At 41.4% G+C, this 20,684-nt stretch overlaps 1 protein-coding gene across 17 annotated transcripts in view; it reads right to left on the reverse strand.

The window, feature by feature from the left end:
- neo1a (neogenin 1a) overlaps positions 1 to 20,684 on the reverse strand; it is a 162,195-nt gene that overhangs the window by 63,576 nt on the left and 77,935 nt on the right. For all 17 annotated transcript variants that reach the window (XM_029460985.1, XM_029461053.1, XM_029460967.1 and 14 more), the window contains exons 3-4: positions 4,376 to 4,651; positions 3,062 to 3,212 (exon numbers count right to left, since the gene is read on the reverse strand). In XM_029460985.1, coding sequence (XP_029316845.1) covers positions 3,062 to 3,212; positions 4,376 to 4,651 — 427 coding nt within the window. The remainder of the gene's footprint in view (positions 1 to 3,061; positions 3,213 to 4,375; positions 4,652 to 20,684) is intronic.

Below are 20,684 nucleotides of genomic sequence, written 5' to 3' on the forward strand. Positions count from 1 at the left end.
ATTCATCCATTTTATTGACTGCTGGGGAATTCTATTAGGTGATAGAGTGATACTCCCAAGAACAAAAGATGACTGCTCTTTTCATGAGTGTCATCAGGACCATGTGTGAGAAATCCAAACGACTGCTTCTCTGGCCACGCCGGCACCCACTATCGATAACACACAGGGCATTTTTGCTACGAATGCATTTTTAATATGTTGACTGAACAGCTTCAAGTGTCACATATACTGTCACGGTGCTGCTGAGCTTAATCAGAATAAATGGTGAGCTCGGTGTCCTTGGCAATAGACTTGCTCGGATCCTAAATGAATAGGAGGCTAGGATCGGGTGAATGCTTAAACAGCATGTCACAGCAGAATAAGCCAAAGTTCAAACTGATACCGCAATATCAATCTTTCATTTAAGATACGGTGTGGAGATACCTCAGCTGAATAATTTCACACTAGAGCATAATAGATCTGAGTAGCATCCCCTACATCTCTATTAAAAAAAACTATATTCACGTCTAAAAAAACAAACAGGTATTAGACGACCAACAATCTTGGTCAAACTTTAATTTATATTACAATAAACTCATTGGTTTGCAGATTTTTAATATATAGATACAAAGCTGTGATCGGACTAAACAATATCAACCTGATAATGGTCTGACGCGACAAACGCGGGGTATCTGTATTGCTCGATTTATTTATGTGTAAAGTGTCATAGCGGAAGGCATTCATGATGTCCCGACAACAAGACCAGCATGTCTGAATTTCTACTCGTCTCTTACAATAGGTGTCCGTGATTTTAACCCACAAAGCGGATACTCTTCCAAGTTATTGGGCACACCTGTGCAAAGCGAAAGAGGAATTTTGTTTTAATTTCGTGTCGGTATGCTATCGACTCACACACTGCATAAACATTTGTTGTTAGTGGTGTCAGATGGAAAAGTGTCATCCTTGCATCTCCTTCCCAATCACCTACATGTATGTGAGCTATGATTGGTCGGGGTCCAACGGGTCTCTGCCAAGTCACAGCAACAACGTATGACTATGATCGCCTAATCTGACCACCTCAAAAGACAAAAACATTGTGTTATATGATGCCAGCATACTGGACTTTTAAGAGTAAACTGTAAAGTACTTCAACTGAGAGAAATCAACTTCACTGCAACTGAGAGTTAGACAACCACCTGTTCTAAATTTCCATTTCAGGTCTTATCTCTGTCCCCATCTGTCATTGCAGACATCAAAGAGTTTTATCGCAGCCGTTAACTCCTACATGGAAATATGGACAGGTGATACAAAAGAAACGGCATTGTCTGTCTTCTGGAAGGTTATGAAAAACGTACTAATGAGACTCTTCAAAGACTTAAGACAGAAACCCAACTTATACCAGAAATCTGTCTTTGAGAAGACTTTTGAAGGATTCCGCTGTGTCTTTAAAAGTGTCCTAAAGTACTTCTGAGGAGTCAGTCAGCTACAGGAAACGACTAGAAAAGAATTGCAAAGGAGGAGAATTTGACATCCAAGAATCAGTATCGTCTAAAACCACCATACACGGGTTTAATGTTGCCCTTCTTTTGGAATCACCTATATTATCTGGGGCTCAGAGTGAAACTGGCTTTCTGCTTTTGTGAACACAGACAGAGAGAGATAAAAAAAAAGAAAACAAGAGACATGACCAAGTTGAAGCAGCGGCAGCAGAAGCTCAATGTGATAATCCCCGCTGTCAGTGAGTCACCCTGCCTTCAATTGGTAGCTTTGACACATCTTTATAAACTTTCGTCTCATGTCTACAGCTTTGCGTCTCCACTTTCAAGGCCCTGTTTGTGCTGTGCACCAAAGACCAATTAGGCACTCTTTGCAGATTCGCCTTTCTCTCTCCCCTAGACTGTATGCCACACAGATTTTTAATTGACAGCAGCTCTTCTATCTCTCATGTAATGCCTGAGAGGGACAGGAGATGCTCAAGGAGAAAAAAGAAAGTTCCACTGCTATTCTTTTTAATTGTCAATGTCGTATTAAAATCAAAAGAACAATGGCGGTAATGTATTCGCCACACAATCAATTTCTGCTCTGGAGGCAGGAGCATGGAGGTCCACTTCAATATCGTAAAGACTTCCCTGGTTGTTCAGAGTATGCTTGCTAATTACTAGTGGCGATACCCTAGAGGGGCAAATATGCACGGTGTATAGTGTTTTGTAATTAATAAAAAGGTAGATAAATAAGTATAAGACATTTAACTTGAGATGTGGCGCTGTGCTTGGAACTAAAGGTTGGAAAAGTGTAATGTAATTCTAGCTCACAGCACACAGGAGCCTTGTGCTTACCAATGTGATGACCTTATGTTTAATTTCACTGAAGGTAGAAATCCCATTGTGGAGCTTGATTTAGATGAATGAGTCCTATTTCAGTCTACCCCACAAGTCGCAAAGTTATTATTCTACAAGACCGGTACACAGAGTTTGGGTCAACAAAGTGCTTTCTTAATTGGTGAGAATCAAACTTCCCCAGTCCACTGCGATTTACTGAGGGATTTGAGCTGCTCTGCCTGAACTAATGAGAGCCAGAGGAGTGAGAGCACAGGCGCTGTGACACTCTCTCTTGGCTCTTAATTTGTGAACTTCCCCCTCAGCTGGCAAACCCTGCAGACTCGTCTCCCAGCTGAAGTGGCTCTGTTGGCACATCCGGGGCTCCTCTGAGGCTCTCTGAGTAGCAGTGGCAGAAAAGCATTAAACACCTCAGGGAGCAGGCGCCAGGACTAACAGGTTAGCTTCTGGAGTCCGGAGGCCCCGGGCACAAAGGAGCAGCACATTATGGTCTGTGTTGATTTTCAAAAAGGTAACAATGTGTGCGAGCCAGGGAATGCTGAACACAGCAGTTTATGGTTATTTTAGGTAACTATTGTCATCTTTGATGGGTAAATGTGAGTTTGAAAGGTTGCTATAAGTTATAGAACACCAGACCAAGAGCAGAAACATGCCCAAGAAAACCTGTAGCATTGTTAAGGCATTCTTTCTTTTATTTCTCAAATGGTATGGTGAATACAGCTGAGATACAAAGTTCATGCTCATACCTTTCTTCTAGAAGCTTGTCTCCAAACATCCAACGAACGTGCGGCGCGGGGTAACCAGTGGCGACGCAGGGCAGCAGCACGCCGGCGCCCACCGCCTTGGAGACTGCCGCAGGCTGCACCAAGAACTCCAGCTTCCTCTCTTCTCCAGTTTCTTAAGATGGGAAAAACAAAAATGTCAGGGTTAAGGCTGAGGTTGAGGTTGGGGTGAGAAAGTGAAGCAGAGCAGTAAGCTTCTACGTAACGGGTGTCATCTGTCTTAAAAACTTCAAAAGAACTCATGTCGGATGGACAGTCCTTCCTGACACCCAAACCAAGAATGGTCAGATGAATAATGTCCATGTTGACGTCTGAGACAGCTGAGGTCTCCGCTTTTTAAGAGTTCAAAGTGATCCCGTATAATTCCAGCTGCAACTAACGGCGTCCTGCAATAACAGGGGGGGGTCATGTGTGACCACAGCACATACACAGCACTATCACTTCATCTTAGATCATAATTCTATAAAGCCTAAACCAGGATTTTAGTTAAGAAACAGAAATGTATGAAATCCTTTCAACGCTCAACGTCTCCCCCGCAAACGCCCAAGTTACTTTATTCCTAAAGCCGATTTGTTTCGACTTCAAAGAAACCAAATAACTATAAATGTATTTATGTCGCTTCAACATCTGGTAGCATGCATCCAAACAAAATGTCTTTCAATTTCCTCACACAGCTTTATGAGTTTTCCTTCGGTATGCATCCAGCCTTTTGCCACTCCACCACACATCCTTGTAGGAGACATACAGAGATACAGACCCCCACTGGGGTCTTGTTGTAGTCTGATTTATGACCTCTAATATCTTCTTTGTGCTGCCAGGAGCCTGGTGCTTAACAACTCAGTAAATAAAACTTCTAGAGGGGGGAGACGAGACACTGCCACAAAGGAATTCAGGCCCTTTTTGAGCTACAACTGAGTTACTGCAGCATTACTGATAACCCCACCGGGAGTTCTCCCACTCCTTACGGCATTCAACCATCACTACAGCCGATTTCTTCATGCTATAGGTGGTGAGCAACCCCAAAGACGACACCATGTACTACTTTAATCACTACAGCACAATTGGTTCTACAAAAGAAGCTCTAACATAATCGCACTGTATCAAGGATGTGAAACATTTAGTTCAAAGGGATGTATTGAGGACAAGCAAAAAGAATGCTTTCACTATTACAAAGAGAGTACAGTGTCCAACCAATCTGAAATCATATAACTATCCTACATCTGCTCACTGGATAACATTTCACCCGTTGTCTAACAAAACTTTATTGGCTCAAATTACCTGGCAGTACTTGGAGCTGGGCCTCGTCGCTGGACTTGGACGACCCCACATTTTCCACCAGACAGCGGTAAAGGCCGGCGTCTGCCTCCGAGGCGTTGGTGATCACCAGGGCTCCGCTGGGCAGCAGGACCATCCTGGTGCTCAGCTCCAGCGGCAGGCGGTCTTTCTCCCATCTGGTGAAGGGCACCAGATCTGAGTTGACCTCACATGCCATCACCTGGTTGTTCCCTAGATGCACAGTGGCCGGCGATGGCTGGCTGGCGAACCTGGGCATCCCTGAAAGACAGAGACGAGAGGGAATGTAAAACCAGCACTCACTTCCAACCTCAACAAATAAACATATAGTTCTGTAACATTTCAGAGGTAAGAAATAAAGCTCATGAACAACAAGAAGTCAAATGTTCTTCCATATATGTACATTAAAGCATTTAAAGGCCCTGAGAAACTGTTGAGTAAACAGTTTCTTGGTATGAGCGATGCGACTCTGGCATTTGACTTTGAGAAAATAGCTACTTCTGTTATTCCGGCAAGACTGTTCAATTTAACTTTCAACTGTATTTATTTTCTAAATATTTGGAAGTAAGCCATACTTTCACCGAGCCAGGCTGGAAAAACAAACTTGAACCTTTAACACCACAGCTAGGGAAGTTATACAAACCTGGAGTATCTGTTTAAAACTAGATCTAATCTTTAGATCTGGAAAACACAACAGAGTACTGAAAGTGACATCTTGCAGTCCGTATTCAGGATAGATTGAAATGAGTGAACAAGGCCAGAAAATGCAACGCACCCCCCACCCCAGACCTCTTGCACACACAAGTCCTCATGCACACACACACAACCACCTACACGCAGTTAGCACAATCACTTATCAACGATGGTGGATGTTAATTTTCCACGCGGAGCAGGAGACACACAGCACTAATTAAAAAAGGCTGGATCCACAGGCTGTTTGTGCTGCTGTACCCCGACTTTCATCTCAACGCAAAATAATTATTTCCTGCGTTTGAAACCATTGATCTGAAACCAAGACTGGCGGGCCGCGTTCAAAAACAATCGCAAACAATGGCTTAAATTAAAAACAACTTACAATGTGTGAACTGCAAATGGTATTCTTGGGTTTATTAGTGAAGAAGGTTGAGTTGTTTTTTAAAAAAAGTAAGAAGGCCACTCCATCCACAATAAAAAGAACATCATGTTGTGTTATTACCATAGAGGGTCTCTTGAGTTTTTGGGCTGCCTGTGGTTGTCTCCTTGGTGATGTGTGTGTATAAAAGAGAAACGGGTGGGTAAAAATGTCTGATGGAGGACGAAACAAAAAGTAGCTCATTTCAGCGTTTGTTTATCTATTTATGAATGCAAGTTTGCCTGCTGAAGCTGTGTTTTTACACAGGAAGTGATGCTGAGTGATGATTTGCCGTCTCTGCCCTCTCTCAGCTAAAGACAGCTCCTCAAATCACCTGCCAAGAATGGCTCCAGGGTAAATCACACTTTAAGATAAGGCCCCAACAGCTACAGATTCCCGTCTGGCTCGGGCCAATGCACACAGCTTCTCGTAGAATATCTCAGCACAATAGTTCAGCTAATATGGGCTTAGCCGATTCCAGTACTGATATTTTTGTATCAAAGCTGCCAATCATCAGCTGTATAATCATGCCACGGTAGGAAAAAGGCCTCAGCTGAATCATTTAGATTAGAGTCACTGAGGCTCCCCACTGAATATAATACTTGTTCTTTTTATGATTAGCAGCTGTAGAGCAGGGTGGGTAATCAGTCTAGCCAACTTTAGGGGGAATTCTGGGATGTATATCAGGCTTTCAATGAAGATTTATTCAAATGTTTAAAAAAAAGAAATTTCACTGCACTTTATGTAGATGTAGTCAGGTGGATATAATGGTAGTTATATGATGGTGTTTACTCGAATAATGACTTCACTGAATCTGAATGTCTTTTTACTCTATAAATTGTACGGTAATATACTCGCAGATGGTCTTTTATCTTTCCAGTTGTGTTGATCCTTTTTTATTTTACTTTGGCATTATCTTATTTTTGTGTTAAGGACATATTAATATACTTTATTCAATTTTCAAAGTGAACAATATGGGGTGGCTGGTAGCTTATATTTAATAAAAGATGAAATTAAAGGTTGATAGCTGAAGTCTTTGTTTGTTGTTTTATGGCTTTTTTTATGTATGCATGGTTGTATGTAAGTGTACGCTTGTGTTTGTAAATGTACATGTATGAGCATAGATGCATGAATGCTAATAAACTCAATCTCAAATAAAAGGCCAATATCTGCTCAACATACACACTGTGTCTAATCTTACTCGACACACAACAATACTTTGATTATTTTACATAGCACTCGTATCTACATGCATTAACAAAGCACAATGAACACTTGTAGTCGTAACCTCCAAGCTAACTATGGCATTGACTAGCTTTTACTGAAACCCCACGGAGCAATGACATGAGGACGACGGCGTGAGTTTGTGCCCCAGATCTGATGGCGAGATGTAACCACAACGTTTTGTAACTGCTCGAGACTTGACTTTTGGCCCAAAGAGGTCACAGGAGAGATTCCTGAAAGTCATCTGCAGAAGACACGACAAAACAATTATGGTCCCACAAAGACTGAACATTTGCAGAGAGGAGAGAAAACATCTTCTCCTTCACAACTTCAGTTTTTAAGTCTGCAGTGACTCTAGATGCAGCTCTAATTCTTTGTTCCTTCAGCCTCATCCCATCTCTCCAGGCTGAGTTCATCAGTTTGCTCTGAATTAAGTGTGTGTGCGTGCGTGCGTGCGTGCGCTGTAGATCCTTAACTCACACAGGCATGACTTAAGATGCAGCCGGTGTTAATGAAGTGGATGCTTCACGTTATGATATCTTGAATATGTGTGAGTTCATGCGTGTGTGTTATGTGTACATAAGCACATTAAGTGTGGGTCGAGGCGGTGCACTGTAGAAGGGAAGTAGTGGGTGTCGATGCCAACACCATCGATTCCAATTAATCACAACTCTCCATTCAAATCGACTGGATGTGAGCTTCATTTTCCACACCCTTGCTCAGCACCATGTATTGAACAGAAGTGCTGTACTGCCAATCTCAACACTTATTACCAGAGTGTGATGAGGCCAAATGATTGCAAGAGAGCAATAATGTCTCAGTGGTCAAAACACAAGAATGGAGGGAGTTGGATGCTAATGGAAGCAGTTTCTTTGTTCATTTCCAAATAGCATAAATGAGAGGAAAGTGTGACTGCTGATCTTATTGTGCCTCCAAACAACATTTTCTTTATAAAAATAATAAAGCAGTTAACCCAGTGGTTGCACCATGCCTTCTTTGTGAAGAGTGGTTTGTTCAATTCACCAAACCCTACATCATCCGCTTGGCTTTGCCAGCAGAGCTTATAATTATATGAATGCTAATGAATGAATGTGTCCATCATTGGACGGAGATTAGCAGAAAAGAACTGTGCTGCAGAGAGCTACGGACAGGCGTAACGACTGTCTACCCTGCCTCAGAGTAACATCACATCACACATGTAGTTAAATCACACAGTTGGGTTCTACTATTCTTAATTCAAATCAGGTATAGAATAACAATGAGCGGCTTAATGGAATATGCAGAAGGCTTTAAGGATCTCCCTCTAGATTCATCTTAATTAGTGTACTGGCTGCAGAATGGTTGCCTTTCACCTTGGATCAAAAATACTACAGTTACATATTTTCAAGCAGTCAGTTTAAGTAATTAAAAAAAAAAACTGAAACTGGCTCACATTTTGGAGCTGGCCAGAGGGCTATACCTTCTTATATGGTTCAAGCCTGACAAAGGGCTGTGTTTGGATTGGCAACATAAAATTAATTATTTTCCACTGTGAAAATGTGGACACAATTAATGCATCCGACCACGCTCATTAAAAAAAATGTTTTAATAACTTATTTATTCAGGGGGAGCTTCATCGAGAGGAATGATCTCTTACGGCTACACATTCACACCTGTAAGCTGCCCAGTACAACCACAGTCAAGGCTGCTGAAGGGCACCTCAGTGGTGGAGGCGCTGCTTCACTTCCCCCACGCAAATGTATCCTACCGCCGACCTTCCAGTCACAAGCTAGCTTCTTTAACCTTTAGGTCACCTCTGCTCCATTATATTCTCATATTTTCCATTTAGACTGTAACTGTATATACCAACAGATAAGATCTAACCTGGGTGCATCAGCTGTTTTTTATTTTAAGCTTTCATTCTTTACAGCATAGAAATTAATTACCATAATTGACTAATCAGGGCCGAAAATACTGGTATATTTTACAAAGACATTTTTTCCGGCATAGTTTAATTTATTAATACAATTTATGTAAATATGTATCGTTACATGACTAGATTATGATTCAGAGGCAGGTCCTAATCAGTTAACATTTATCTCTGAAACAACAACTGTACACAAAGAGGAAGAATAACGAATGAAATGCTAGGAGGCCTGGTGCTAAAGGAGCAGTCGAAATAGTAATTATTGAAATGCACACATCTTTACACCGACAAGACAACAGCTACAATTCCTAATGCTAAACAAAATAACTGTGCTGCACAACAGCAGTTTTATTTGAACTATCAACTTCGACATTTACACATACTGCACTATAAACCAAACTTTATACTAATGCTGTCAAAAGTCAGTGAGACCGACAGAAACACATCGTACCTATGCTGGACGTGTGCTGCCTACAGGCATTACGGGACACTGGCTAAACCATGCATGTTGCATGGACTGTCATGAAAACACATAGATGAGGAAAGAAGAGCTATTGGAGATGTATCTGGCACATCTACAAAGGAGCTTGGTAGGCAGAAGATTGGGAGATCAGCAGTAAATGCTTGGTTTTGGAGTCAAAGAGCAGGCTATTCTCTACAGATTTGACATTTTGCAATCATGAACAATCAAAAGGATCACACATACATCACAAAAGAGGCAGAGATCCCAATTTCTACACTGAAATCAGAATCAGTAGACCAGAATGACACATGGGACTCTCATTCTCATCACGCCATTATTTCCCCTACTTCTCCCTCTTTGAATTCAACAAGTTCACGCCCAGTCTTTGGGGGTTGGTGAAAGTCGTTGTGGGAAATCAATACCTGAAATTGAAGTACACAAGTCAGGTTGAAAGAACGCAGGTACACTTAAAAAAAGTAAATTAAAGTCCTTCATTTCTGAATAATTCTAACAAATGCACTGACTGTTACAGATGTATATTTACTAGTGTATGACCATCCAAAGGGAGTAGAGTATTCTTTTAAAAGGACATTAATGGCACCTTTACTAACTCCACCTTTCCTGTCAACACATCTGTTACAGTTTTGTATCCTGAGCACACAGAGACAGAACGACCACAATCCTATTCTTGGGGCTTTTATGAATTTCAATATCAGACAGCGCGAAATCAAGTTTGTTGAGCCAAAAAAACTAAAACCCAATTTCAGCCAGTGAGGTGTTAAGATGCCGAGCCAGATGAAGAGTAAAGTGTGAAGGAAGACAATCAATGGCGATGAGAATCTCAGATCCAGGGTGAATCTGGGAGTGGCAGGGTAATGAAGTAGTCCAAAAAAAGGCAATAATGTCTATTAGAGTTATTGGCTTAGAGAAGTATGTGCTTAGTCAAGGTCTAAATGTATTTCCAAGCTGTAAAATCCTTCTGTACAATATGTACAATATGCACTTTATGCAGTTCAAAGCCTCTTTCTGTTCGTGCTCCCTTTAAGGCCAGCTGCAGCGTAAGTGATAATTAATTCCCTAATTGAAGGTTTCAGAGCTTCAGGGGAGAATATTTCTAAGGGCTTCCTCTATTACAGCAAATCCTGCTATTCAGCCTACACACTTAATGTTATAGTCTTACAGTAAAGTATTCCCGCCTTATTGATATGTTGTACTTTGAGAGGATTTCAAATGAACAATTTAAACAAAACTCCACTAAGTCAAACACAGAAGGAACTCTTTAAAGTCATGTAGCTCTGACTGAGTTACCGTGCACAACTGCAATACGTCCTACCTTTGTTGTTGGCTCTGCAGAAGAGAGCTCTTCATTTATTCATCTGGTAAGTTTTGAACATGGGGACAAACTGGTGATTTATCGGAATCAATAATTTTTCCTATATGCTGTATACCTCCTGTGTAAATTATTAATTATAATGCAGTTAAATACAACAGAACAGAGTTACATCAACACTTCTCTGACAGTGTCAACAAACACTGAATATTACCAACTGTACTGCAGTAGGATTCATTGCGGGGCTACTGTAAAGTAAATCAGTGTAATAAGAAAATACAAAATATATTTTTAGATTTAGACTATTTCTGTATTTCTGTAAGTCATATGGTTTTAATGTGATATTTTTCTTCAGAAATGTTCTAATGCTAGATTAAAGCTTTAAAAAAAACTAGACATTCACTTATTTGAGTGTTATGCATCCAATTTCAGGGTTTACTTTTTACTTTTAAGATTGGATTAAAAAGTCAGTGGAGCGATTTCTCCTGGGGTTCTGAGAAAGCACTGCTGGACCAAAATGTTCAGAGGGTTTAGCACGAGAAAATAAATCTCCCATCGGTAAAGCATTGGTTATGTTTGATTATTAACACATTAATGCACTCTGTATGTGCGAGCGAGTTCATGTGCATGAGCGAAGGCAACACCATGGAAACTGACGGGAAGTAAACAACAATTAGTTGCATAAGAGACAAATGCAGAACGCATTCCCTCCAAACGACCCTCAATATCAGTCTTAATAAAGGCAACAATAAGATTATTCTATCTCTCAAATGCAGCCTACATCATTGTGAAGTGTAGCTTTGAGGAGTGGTGCTTTAGTTTTGTTCTTAAGTGGCTGTGCATGTTGCATGAAAACCACAGCATGAATTCTTTAAATCCTACGCCAAGAGGGAGTTTGCTTTTTATTGGGTTAAAAATATGGGATGTGATCATAAATGGGGCCGATTTAAGTATTTCACAAAGCGAACCTCAATGTTTAAATACAACATTTGCAAGACATGATAGGGGAAGATATAAAAAGAGGCATACCCAATTTATGTGGGTGTTTATCTGGAAATACATATAAACTTGCAGGTTTAAATTGTACAATCAACTAGGAGGGAGGGAAACATAGTTTATTTATTTCATACTAAACAGGAAATGTGTAGGTCCTGTCAGTATTGAAAAACATGTTTGCTCGCTCCACAGTGAAAGGTAACAGCAACCTTCATTCTGTCAGGGGCTGACAGGTGGGAGGTCTTCCAGGATTGACAAGAATGAAAACAAGATAAATTAATGACTGTGTGTTGGAATCTAATAAAGAAGTCACTGAGGCACTTCATCATGCATGAAGCCTGACAAGCCTGACATACTGAGGAAATGATGAAATGCACAGTCTGGCACTGTCATCACAACATATTTGTCTTTTTCACCAAGGGGAGGGGAGACTGGCAGTGACTGCCATAACAGAAATGATGTTGGACCATAAAACTTGTCCAAACCTTCTTTCATCAAATATGTTCAGTTTCCATCTGATCCAAACAGGCGTCTGTTTACATAAACGTAAAACAATTGCACCAGTTAACGGAGCTATATAAAAAAAAATCCAATAAACCTTTGGCACACTGAAACATGTAATGAACATCAGAGAGACGTGCGAATGCATCAGTAATTCTGAACTCTATGATACGTGTGCAGAACAATGGCAACCACAAAAGCATACACACTGTCACCGACGCGTAACTGCTTGTGTTGCACACACATCACACGGACAGACAGAAGACGGATGGGTGGCGTTCCGCAGAAGTCGGCCTCAGACAAGGGTTCTTATTTTAGCTACTGGGCTGTAAAATGGCTCTCGGGTGCGGGAGATGACAGAAAGAGCATATCCTGACCTTGTAACCACTCAGTGCCTACAGTAAAACTCTTTGAATACAACTGCTGTCCCAGAATGACACAACGGTTTATTGTTAAATTGACATGATGTTGGCAGTAAGAACAAAATCAGTTCATTGTTGAGAACAAAGATGCAAACAGAAACACATTGGAGTCATTGCAGTGTATTTGTGGCATTGATCCACAGCCAACAGACACCTTTAAGTATGTTAAGCTACCTCAGCAGGGCTTAACATCTCTGATAGCTCTTAGCCAGGGGAGGGATATTTTTAACTGCTAAACCACTCCGGGTGCAGACCAGATGTTGCACAAAGAACGCCCTTCTAAACATCTATGACTATCAGCGGATGGGCCCTGGGGCGCAGCTGCTGTTTAGAGTACAACTGAGGCGAGGAGAAGTCACCTCCGCCAAATGACTACATTTCTCACTCATCACAGAAGCCAATTCTTGCTTTGTTTTTTACAACAACGCTCAGGAAGATCAGCAACATGCACTTTAGAGTCACTCTAAAGCGTCTGCTCCAAACAAATGTCAGTAACCTGCCTCTCCATCGTGCATGGACAAGAGTGACAAGTTGCTTTTCTACTTGCATATGTTAGTAAAACGGCGACAATGAAATCACGCACAATCAATTGTGTGTGGATGGGAAACGACACATCAGGATGAAGCACAGTTGGCATCCTGACAGCTCCTGATTGCCTGTTGTGGGAACAGACAGGAGATACTACACGACGGACGCTCATGGATGGTGATGAATGCAGAAGGACACATGACAGGCCTGTGTCAGTTGTTGCCATGGGGACATCAACAAGAGGAAAATCAAGATTTCCATAACTTAGACAATATAGATTTTTAATGTCAACGATCTATATCATGTGTAGTAGTAGTTACATGTATTAATGCATTTTCAAACACAAACACAAGAAATAATTATCAGGAGTGGGCAACATAGTTTTAAACCAAGTCTAAAGTTAAGTCTTTGAGTCTTTATGTCGAGACATCTTTCTGTTTTTCTCAGTGAATCAATATTTTTACAGGATAATGTGGAGCGCTGGCGTTGAGGATAGGGGAGATAAATCCACACAACTGAACCAATGGTCCACACGCATGGCTTTACATTTTAAAAGTCTGAAGAACACATAGTTATAGAAGGACAGAAAGTAACATCAGACTTTTAAATTGGTATTTCAAAGATTAGTTTAGGTCGAGGGGCACACAGACTTGTGCCATTATGGACAAAAAAAACTAAAGTAAATCCAAAGCCTTGAAAGGTAAATCGTAATTAGCTGGATGCACACAGACATACCGGGCTGACTAACAAGGTTCAACTTCTGTTTTAAATGGTAGAACTGCACAGCGAGGATTATGAGGCGCAGTGTCCTGGGTGTTTACAAGACGCTTGAATTGTTATTCACAGGTAACAGGAATGTTATTGGAAAGTGGATTTTAGCAGTTTAAATCACTTCTGAGCTGTAGGAGCATTTATGCAAAACATTTTATTAGCTATTTTTCACACAAGTCCCTCTTGTCGATGGCCGCCAACTACAGCATCTCGCTTAAAACAGGTTATTTATATTAATTAATACAATAGTCATATGCAAACATATTAATAATAATTCTAAATATTTGACCAAAAACAATGAAAATGAGCTCTTTTGTCAAAATCCTTTTCAGAGCTGCAGGCAGGAAAATAGGTGGTACCCATGAGAAGATAGGAAACTATTCATCTACACATGTATGTATAATTTAATAATGAAAGGTCAATTTTTCTCATCTGAATTTAGAGTTTTCTCCATTTTATTGTGGCGTCAGTAGCTACAACTGAAAGTGTGCATTAGGTTATGGAGACGTTGCTCTCATCCTGGTTATGTTATTAATTATTCATGACAGTTTGGCAGAGCTCCAACCGGCGAAACTACACACAATATAGCATTTTTCAATATTTATGGGTCACAAACTCAAGTCTCCTCATCTTTTTGCCTTCTCCAGCTCTGGTATGTAATATGATAACATGATCGAGACACATATACGCTGTATATCATCTTGTGGTAAATCTTATGGATAAAGAAAGAGGAGCGGAATGTTAGTTTTTTTTGCAAATTCAGCAAACGAAACACCTGAGAATACAGTACTGAAAAAATATATAACGAGTAAAACAACGAAGCCTGAAATGCAAAACGGCTGATTTTCTGTCCGCTCTTCTCCACCCAGACCAAAACTGTCAATAATTGTTACAAGCCATCCGGCCAGATCAAGATATCTGCAGAATATTTTTTTAATTCATCAATTAATCTTAATGTTGGTCTAATTGTAGAAAATTGTGCCCATCACAACTTCCCAGAGCTCAAGGGGATGTCCTCAAAATTGAAAAACCCAAAAGATATTCACTTCGGTATCAAGTAAAAAGGCATCACATTTCAGGAGATGGAACCTGGTAGTGTTTGGTTGGGGGGGGGGGGTGATTCCGCATGAAAAATGACAGGACATGAGTTCATTGTAAATTATAAGTTAATTGAATTGTCTATCAACAAATCAATTATCTTATAATTGTTCTCCAGGAGTCCACCCTGGTGGGATGTTTGTACATTAGGATGAGTTGCACGGACGTCTCCTTAACTGTGGCACTTGTGAGGAAACTGAGGGATGTCCTTCTGACTCTGCATGACCCTCAGGTTGTGAGTCAGCATGTGAGCGTTTCATCTGTCGCCCCAGGGTATCGCATGTCTCTTCTGCTTCCCATGTGTGTTTGACCTGTTCACAGAGAGACCTCCAGCCAAGCTCACTCGCCCACAGGATCCGGGAGAAACGAGCACTTTTTCATGACGGATAATTGAGTTGTAGGTGAAACAATACTGATACCCTTAATCACATTAAGGTGTCTTATTTTATCACTGGGAATTTAGCTCATTCTTGGCCCATTTTGAGGCTAACCTTCTGCAGAGGTCGTTGCCACGGGAGACCGTGCTGCTCCCATTACCCGAGCGCAGATAAATGTGTTGGCACTACAACCGTGCATCCCTTTGCTCTTTCTGTCTCACCTCCCCCCTTTCCTTTTGCTCCCTTATCGGAGAGAAGAGGGGAGGAGGTGAGAGGTAAGAGAGGATGCAGAGAGAAGCTCAACACTGCCGCCGCCAATGTCAGAGGAGTCACGTGTGGTATTAAGAGAGAGATGTCAATCAAAGGCAACACAGGTGCTACAAAGAGCAGCAATCACTGGCCAGTCCTCGTATCTTTCATCAAGTGCTGGTTTTCCTTAAGGCCCCGAGCTACGCCCCCCTCCTCTGGAATGAAGGGCCCCTCCACTAGCTCAACAGGCCATCCAGATAAAGAAGCCAAGCACACCCCGTCCTGCTGTTGATGGACACAGAGATACTCTCTCTCCTTTGCTCCCTCCCTCCCTTCTTCCAATTATTCAGCCTTTTCTCTGCCACTGTGCCGTCTCTTTCCCGTTCCCTGCATTACTCGCCGAGTCGCATTCATTCAGTTTCCATTCCTATCACCCCTCCCCTTTCCTCTCCATATTCCCACCACGCATTTCAGTGGGGAGCTCTATTGTTCGCTAGAGAGGGGCATGCTGCTGCAGGTTCTTATCTTTGGATGTTGGCGGCACATCTGTAGATGTTATCGGCGGCCCTGTTGCTCTGTTTATGCTCCAGCCCTGCAAAAGCAGCTAGCGGGGAAATGAGATGGATGGATGGAGGATGGCGCAAGAAGAAAATGGAGCATATTCCTCAGCAGAAATGATGAAGCAAAGGGCAGCGAGGGGAGAGCCTTTGGATGCCTGGTAATGTCCAAAGGAAACTAGGACCCCAGAATTCAGTTTTAATTCCACCCTCAAAAGGATATCTATTTTTTTTTTTAAAAGGCTGACCTGTAGTTTATCATCATCGCACAATTATGAAAGAGCACAGCGTTTTTCACAGAACTCTCCTCTTTTTGCATTGATCTATGCGCGCTAAATGCAAATGTGTCAAACACTACACAGAAATACTCAGTAGACTTATTCTTCACCATAATTTAGTACTTATCTTTAAAACCGTGTGTGGGTGTGTGCTTCAAATTATACCCCAACGAAGCTAAGGTAGAGCAAAAAAACATTTCCTGCATCAGTGAGATTAGAAGTGAGGTGTGTTTAAAGACACACACACAGACCCCACACACACTGTAATCCATATCATTGTGAATGCTGCGAGTTGGAAAATATCAGCATGGGTTTTGTGGTGTTGTTGATAATGACATGCGATGCAGACACAATGAGGCAAGCTCAGGCAGTCAACCATGCTACACAAAGCATCAGCTTGACTCCTGAACTTCAAGGGAATTGTCTTTCAAAGTGTAGAGGCGGGCAGAACGGCTGCTGACAGTCTATCGTGAGATGGATGGGTTTCTCTTAGCAGTGGAGCAAATAGGAACTATGCCTGTATTAGTGTGAGTATGTATACACGTGTACGAGTATGGGACTGGCAGCTTGGGAGCAGCAGATGTTTCTGAAGACACAGATGCAGTGCAGGGTGATGATGTCACTCAACATGGCCGGGGGCATTCATCATCGTTTACCTCGTCCTTGTCAGTTAGCAGCCCTCCACACCATACAAACACATCATCTCTCGTACTACTTTTGGATTCCAGAACAAAATATGAAGGTTTATTTTGTGTGCAAATAATGACAGTTTAAATTTAGTATCAACATAATGGTGACAGGTTCAAGTTTAATGAAGAAAAAGGAAAATAGGCTTGGACAGCTGGGTGACAGATTGTCGAGTTTCATCAAGTCTGCGGAGCTGAAAGCTGAAATTTAAGAGAACACATTAACGAAAGAGTCAAACGATTAAAAAGCTTTCTTGTGTATTAGTTGGATCATTTTAAGTCTAAGTGTATACACTTGAATTTATAATATCAGTGGGGGAAGTAGCAGCAGGAGCTCAGTCGGCAGGGACTTGGCCCACTGCTCCTAACACGAGGATAGGTTAATGAAAAGTCTCATTTTCACTGTGCACATGTGACGATAAAAGAAATATTCAATTTTGAACCCTCTATTTCCGAATACAGCTGATTGCTTGCGTCTGTCAAAAGCTAAAAAAAAGAAATTTGTTGATTTTCTTTTTTTCTTCCTCCGTCTCTTTTCCAAATTCATGTAAACATCTTTCGGAGATGCTCCAGTGAGCCTCGATAACAGGACATGCAGAGCCGCTCACACATTTTAGCACGGGATCTGACATGATGAGAAGACCAATCTTTCAAGACAACGCAGTTTCAAAGTTCATTAGCCATGTCTGGTGAGATGCAGATGCCATGCAAAATACAGATTAAACAAATGGCATCAAATACAGACATGAAATACTGTGAAAACATATCAAGTAGGCTGCAGGAGGGCACGATTCGTATTTGATTGCATACAGCAGCATTTGTACCCACAGCGGCCAACTCTTTACACACACTAATAATAGGTAGACGATTCATTGTCTTTAATTAAATTAGAAAATATAATGGGTATAATTACTTAAGACAAATGTGCACATGTGGCTTTTCTCCAAATATATACATAGCAGAGGTATTGAAATGATCATATCAGGCATAGTGAGGAAGACAAAGTAACAATGAAGGCAATCTAATCAATCACTCAACCCTAATGGAAAAGGATGCAACAGATCTCGAACACCTGGACGGTGTGACAGTGTGGCATCAGCAATTACTCAAGTCCATCTGCAGTGCACTGCCTTCAAACGCAGCAGATGCTATGCTGAATGCCTCCGAACAAAATCAACCTCCGCTGAGTCTTAATTGTATATATGTGAGCATTTGTGTGCCTGCACATCGTGGTGTCCAACATGAAAATTAACCATCCAAAGACCCAAAAAATAAGATGCGTTTGTGCCTGTGTAGTCCATACTTCACCGATACAAATTGGAAGTACAATCCTCTTCGCCTCAAGAAGGATTTGATACATACAGCATATCCCCCAACATCAAAGACACATGCTATAATCCAATAGCTGAATCCAAGCTTGCTTTAGGTTCCCGGGCTGTAAATGTAACAGGAACTGAGACCCGAGTGTCAAAATACAGCACTGAGGTGCAGGGAAGCTGAAAGGTGAGGTAGAGGGAGGATAAAGTGTTGACAGGGAGTAGAATAAAAAACATGCTGTTGTAGTTCTGTTTTGTCTTGTCTGCCCTTGTCTGTCTGTGTGTGTGTGTCTGTGTGTGTGTGTGAATATACTTAGATACTTATCACTGACCTTGGAGCACAAGTTATTCTAAAGTTTGGAAGAATACACCCATACAGAAACCCACACACCTATACTTAATCACACACACACACAACACACACACACACACACACACACACACACACACCAGATACTGAGGAAAATAAGTGTTCCCTGTCCAGTGCTCTTTCACAGGTTATCCACAGGGCAGCGTCCTTTTTCCAGCTTTTATTTGTCTTGTACACACACAACTCTCAGACTTAACAAGACAGGTATGTTTTTTTTACGTTTGCGGATCTACAGTCAGCCTTCTGCACAGTGAGGATCAGAGTCACGGTCGTCGTTCCTACAACTGAATGTGTCCAAGACCAAAGAGATGCTCAGTAACTTTCCCAGGACACAGACTATTCTTGCTCTTCCTTTTATTAAAAGGGGATCCTGGGACTGCAGTCCAACTGTACAAATACTTAGGAACCATCCGGGATGACAATAACATTTTCCTTTTATTCATAAAGCCAGCTCTCTGATTGCGTTTTTTTAAACAGATATTACCAAGGCCTATTCACATTTCCCTGTTTTTGTAAGTAAATCTATTATATTGATTTCTGGTTTTAATTATTTTTTTCATAGTTACTATTATTGACTCTTAGAAAACATTACAGCTTTATACACTATGATAGAGCAGGACGCAGTCAGTTATACAAAAGGCAAATCCATAATACCACACATCAACACTAACAGTGGGGAGCCTCTACTTCAATACTGCAAGCCTTTATTTTTAGTTATATCATCAATCAAGCTTCATCAGACTCAACTCAGTGAAACGTCTCGACACCGCCCTGAAATCACGTTTGTGCGTGTGCACTCTCATACACCCACACACACACAACCCTGAATGACACCTACACAGCATGCAACCACCAAGTGTGAAGGCGCTGCGTGGTGTAGAGATGAGAGGTCTGAACACCCTCACCAGGGAACATACACAGAGTTCAGAACATCTCAGTCAAAGCTGGATCCGCACATTCCCACTCATGAACACTTTCAAAGTTTCTTTCTGTTTTCTGAATAGCTGAATTACTTATTGAAACGACATATCCCTTTCCTGCTTTCCGTCTCCCTTGTTTATCACACGCTTTTTTTTTTCCTCACACATCACTCTTGCTCACACATGTCATGCCTGCATCACACATGTCATGTCCCTGCACAATAACACAGAGTCCGGGTTCAAGCAGGCCTGAACAGGCTCATAATGCTCTCTAAACAGTCTTTATGCCAGAAGAAGAACACGTTCGGTGCCCCATTCATTCCCTGTCGCTCTGCAGAATGCATTGGAATACTTGGCAAGCACCACCCATCCAGCCTGCACCCTCAAAACCCCTTTTTTCCCACTAATGTTAGCTCTGAGTGACACTGAGTGAGGAATGCAGACAGTCTTTGGCTAAAAGCAACAAAATGTATGCAAATTAACTTTCCATTAAGGATAGTCAGGCAAAATGCAGAAGTTCCTGGGATAAAACCCCTTTAGTTTCTAAAGAAAAATCATCAATAAATGTAGCATAATTAAGGGAAATGGGGAGAAAAATGTGGTTCTTCCTATTTTTCCACCACCATAGAGAAGCATTCTGAAAGAAAGTAAAATCCAGTCAGCTGGAAGACAGAGCATGGGGTGGGAACTGAGAGGAAGCGGAGAGAAATGCTTTTCGAGGTGTCAACTTTCACACCTTGAGCGTGCCCCCATCAGGTAAAGCTCTACCTCTCCACTGCCACCCAAATACTATCAATGCTTATGTAAACGTGCTCAGATGGTGCAAAGAAAGTCAATCCATAAATAATGTTGGACTCTGAAGCATAAGAAACTAAGATGCTCACCAACTGAGCACTTCGCACTTTGGATTCTTCAGTACACTCCATCTGTGCTCAAGGCGAGGCGTTCTTTTAGTGCAGAATATGCAATGAAACACTCACTGTTGCACCATATTTTTGCATCCTCAGCGCTAGCCAAGTAGAGTAAAATATGCATTTCAAAACATATTTTATTTACATCTAAGGAAACAAAATTAAATCCCTTTTCTGTCACCCTGAAATCACACATTTTACTTACAAAATAGAGCGTCTTTCACAGGATATCCCACCAAAAAAATAAGATACGCTCGACATCTTCTAGTGACGAAAGCAA

This window comes from Cottoperca gobio, chromosome 3 (genome assembly GCF_900634415.1).
Source record: "Cottoperca gobio chromosome 3, fCotGob3.1, whole genome shotgun sequence".
NCBI lineage: Eukaryota > Metazoa > Chordata > Actinopteri > Perciformes > Bovichtidae > Cottoperca > Cottoperca gobio.